At 38.8% G+C, this 3,989-nt stretch overlaps 1 protein-coding gene across 1 annotated transcript; it reads left to right on the forward strand.

Moving 5' to 3' along the window:
• Positions 1 to 223: 223 nt before the first annotated feature.
• Positions 224 to 2,216, forward strand: LOC127876110 (uncharacterized). Its single transcript, XM_052421045.1, has one exon. It carries the CDS (start codon positions 412 to 414, stop codon positions 1,210 to 1,212), a length of 801 nt encoding a protein of 266 aa, XP_052277005.1. The 5' UTR covers positions 224 to 411; the 3' UTR covers positions 1,213 to 2,216.
• The last annotated feature ends 1,773 nt before the right edge of the window (positions 2,217 to 3,989 follow it).

The following is a 3,989-nucleotide window of genomic DNA, read 5'->3' on the forward strand; positions in this document are numbered from 1 at the left end:
AAAGAATCGCCTCGAACAACAACGCCGACAGAATTGTCGTCTTCCGGCGAAACAGAGAATATAAGCTTCTCCGAGTACATTTCACTTGGAGACATACGCGGGAAACAAGTGAAAGGAAATAAACCAGAAAGACGCATTTCAGTCGAGGATTTGCCTTCCATGCCAAAGGACGCAATTCCAGTAAGGTCTCAACTACATACCAGAAGAAAAACTATAGCGGCTGAGGAACCGTATATTGCATTTGGAGACAAACGTTTCAAACAAATTTTGAAAGGAAATAAACCAGGAAGAAGCATTAAATTCGGGGAATTGCCTTCCATACCAGAGGACAAAAATCCGTTCTTGTCTCAACTACATACACGAAGGACAACTTTAGCGGTTGTAGAACCGTACAATAACACGCGTAAATTTATGAAAAACGCATTAATCGTTGAACAAGGTGTACCTGTAACTAAACATACGTACGAGCACAAGAGGTCATTATCAACAGTCACGAAGGGAGCAAGAAGATTATCTTTGGGATCGCTGGGGTCGAAAATTACAGGCTTGGCTCATGCAAAAAATGCATTTAACCGTTTCAAAAAGCATAGTGCTATCCAACCCGAAAACGATGAGGTGGAAACGTTCGAGATAAAACAACTGCCAGAGAAGCCACGGTTTGCTTCTACCCTTTCACCAGAGGCCCAGTTCGCCATAATGAAGGGTTACGAGGACTTGGTGTACTGGAACCTGTGCAAGCAGTATCCGCAGCACCGTCGTCAGCTGCACCGAACTCAGACACCGCACAGCCCGGTAGTAGTTCGATACTCCGATCCAAGCATAACCGATACCTTTGAGAAAAAGAACTTGTATGATGCTAACTATGATAAAGGCAGAGGCATACCGGTGACTTCTGGTGGTGTTGCTTCAAATTCCGATGAACAATGTGATCAAGCGACGGAGCAAATGACCCTGAGCAACACATCGACGAAGACGAACTCCTTGTCACAGTGTGAAGCAACTTATAACAAGACGCAGACGACGCAGGAGAATTCTAAGCTGATAACGACCTACATGTGTGAAAGTGTTATGCACATTCTGGACGACCTCCGTGAGGAGCAGGGTCTATACCGCCTGTCGCCGAGGCGGCCCGGAATTTCCAGCCTTTCCGAGCCGTACCGAGTTTACAACTCCTGGTCACGTGGATGGAGCAAGGGGTTCGAGAGCGTTTAACATGGACTTGTCAAACGAATTGTCAGGGCGCGTTTTCACCAACTCTTTTGATGTGTTGCTAAATAAGGAAAGACCACTACTTAAGGTCATAAAATTACTTAAGTTTCTGTGTGTATCAAGTATCAACGTATTTAAAATAAGGAGGTCTGTATCTTGCCTACCGGTATATAGGTGTTTGCCTTAAGATACCATGCAGAAATCATAGGATTTCACAAAGAAACATCGATCTGATCATTTAAATCGTAAAAATACAACGTTTTGGAGCCTTTTGGATACTGAGCTGCCCTTTTTAACAAGAAATTTCACAAAATGATTTTATGTATATCTTGTACAATTTTACATTATGTTTATGTATTCTATTTAATAACGAACTTCCGTTCCCGTTCTGCTTAGCGACCCATTTTTTAGACTGGAAATGGACGTTCTGTCGCTTTTGCTGTATTTTACACGTCGGATTGTTATGACTCCTGTATGAACAAATGTTGCTGCAAAAGACGGCGACCAATACCTATGAGTTTTCCTTTCAAATCCATTTAAACATAACAAAAACTAACATTTGAAACGTGTTTTTTTTTCAAAAAAGATATCGAACAATAGATTTCGTAATATTATTTGATTGAAATAAGAGCGTGTCCAAGGGGATTAAAACGTAACACACAGTCTATGTGTTAAGAAATTACGCCATGCTAACAAAGGACTAAGCCCGGATTGTCATAAAAATTGGACAACAAAATATCCTTCGGTACAAATGGCGGAGAAAATTTTATGAACAATACAGAACAAAATATTTTTATTATTTTCGTAGCGCATATAACGGGATCGAGAAGTTCTCCAAGGTCACAGAGTAGGCTTTTCTTCGATTGGGCGGCCGGAATAATTGGAAGTTCGCTTAAACAGAAGTTAACAGATGGTTAGCAATTTTTTATGTACGGTCATAATAACAACTAATTATGAAGCAAAAATGGGTATGCATATAATATTTATTACACATATTTGCAAGTCTATTGTTCGTTGCTATATTCTTTTATGATCCTGATTTTATTTGTCAATAGTGGGTTGCATTCGTTTAGTGTACTAGTGTTCCTTTACTAATTTGTGTTTGTGAGAAAATTGTTTAATTCTGATCAATAATGTATCTGCATTTGTTATTTTGATGTTCAAGTTGATTGTTTATTTGCTTATTGCCATACCATGGATGGGTAAGGATATTGGTGAAGCCCGGCAATCTTCAATCTGACATTTGACAACTGGGAACAGGTTTCCAGAGATTTTGTCAAACAAGGTCAACATGGTGTACCGGAGGCATCTCTCGTTGTTCCTAGGCGTGCGTGATTGCGTTATAGTTGAACATTTTGTATATAAAAATTGTATTATGTGTGTGTAAATGTTTTCCTTTAGGAGTAGTTGAGTGTTCATGTTCATGTGGAAATTGTTTATTCGCATAACGTATGCTTTAAAACGAATAAATGAACAGCGGACCGCCTTCTAAAGAAATGCGTTATGATTGGTTCGGGTTAGTTCTTATTGTAAGAAAATAAAGAACTTATTTAATTTTGGACAGGGGTAGGAAATAATCACTCACGCATATTACAACATTAGTTCAGGAAAACATATATGCACATGTTTAAGTTACCAAACTGATAACCGGCATGTTCTTTAAGTTTTTGTATGAATATTTATTTTTCTTTATTTCTTGAGAAATCGTCATAAAATTATGTTTTGAATAAGTAATTTTGCTTAAAATGCTGAAATAAATAACAATAAAAACAAAAGGATTTGATTCGCCGTTTATGTATAATGTAGGAAAAGTGATATCCATTTTTAACACACTTATGCCTAACGTCTAGAAATCAAAGTACTGGCAGTACTGGTGTGACGATGCTTTTGAAGAGGATGGATAATAAACATCAATTTAAGTTTATCTATATCACCACAATTGTGTATGTTGATACGGACATTTGGGTACGATAAAAAATTTGGGTACGAAAACTTTGGGTACGAAAACAAAAATTGGTACGAAAAAAATTGCGTACGAAACATTTTTGGTACGAAAAAAAGTTAAGGGGTACGGGGAAGTAGTACCCGTGGGTAACTTGACCCATTGAGCGAAACTGGGAGGCGGGTCATATTCTTGTTCATTAAGTATGGCAATACATTCATGATGATTCTCGAAAGTAGGTATGAGCACATAGCCGGACCATGTGAGCTCAATCGTATGAGCACTTGACTATCCGAGTTCGCCCACGAACATATGGATAAGTTAACTAATAGCGAAATGACCTTATACATGTATATGCTGAAATCTAACAATCGAACGAAATATCAAACATGGCATGTACACTTAGGTGGTTGTGTAATTTCTGTTAGAATATCGTATTCAATATGTAAATTTAAAATGATTGTGCCCGCAATTGAGTTTGTTGCCTTGTTTGAGTCTATACGCGCCTAGGCTGCACCCAGTGTGTGTATTTGTGTTTTTCCAAGGTAATGAGTTACCTCCGCACTGAGGCTGCATAATGTTGGGACCCGGAGTGTGTCCAGCACTCCTACCTAATAAGATTAGATTGACGACAGTTGGGACGAATTTTTAATGATAGCTGCAATTTCCAGCTATTTGTTTTGTACTGAAATACTTTTTAATTTTATATATGGTCAAATGCTGCGGGGGGGGGGGGATGAGATTTTCCGGAAAAAAACAACTGTCAGGAATGGTGACCACAAAACATACAAAATATAACATTGCGCCGGGAGCGGGAATCGAACCGGTGTCGTAAAGG

This window comes from Dreissena polymorpha, chromosome 4 (assembly GCF_020536995.1).
Source record: "Dreissena polymorpha isolate Duluth1 chromosome 4, UMN_Dpol_1.0, whole genome shotgun sequence".
Classification (NCBI taxonomy): domain Eukaryota; kingdom Metazoa; phylum Mollusca; class Bivalvia; order Myida; family Dreissenidae; genus Dreissena; species Dreissena polymorpha.

What these genes read in the sequence shown, in the direction of transcription:
- LOC127876110 (XM_052421045.1), top strand. Translation starts at nt 412, where the DNA reads ATGAAAAACGCATTAATCGTTGAACAAGGTGTACCTGTAACTAAACAT.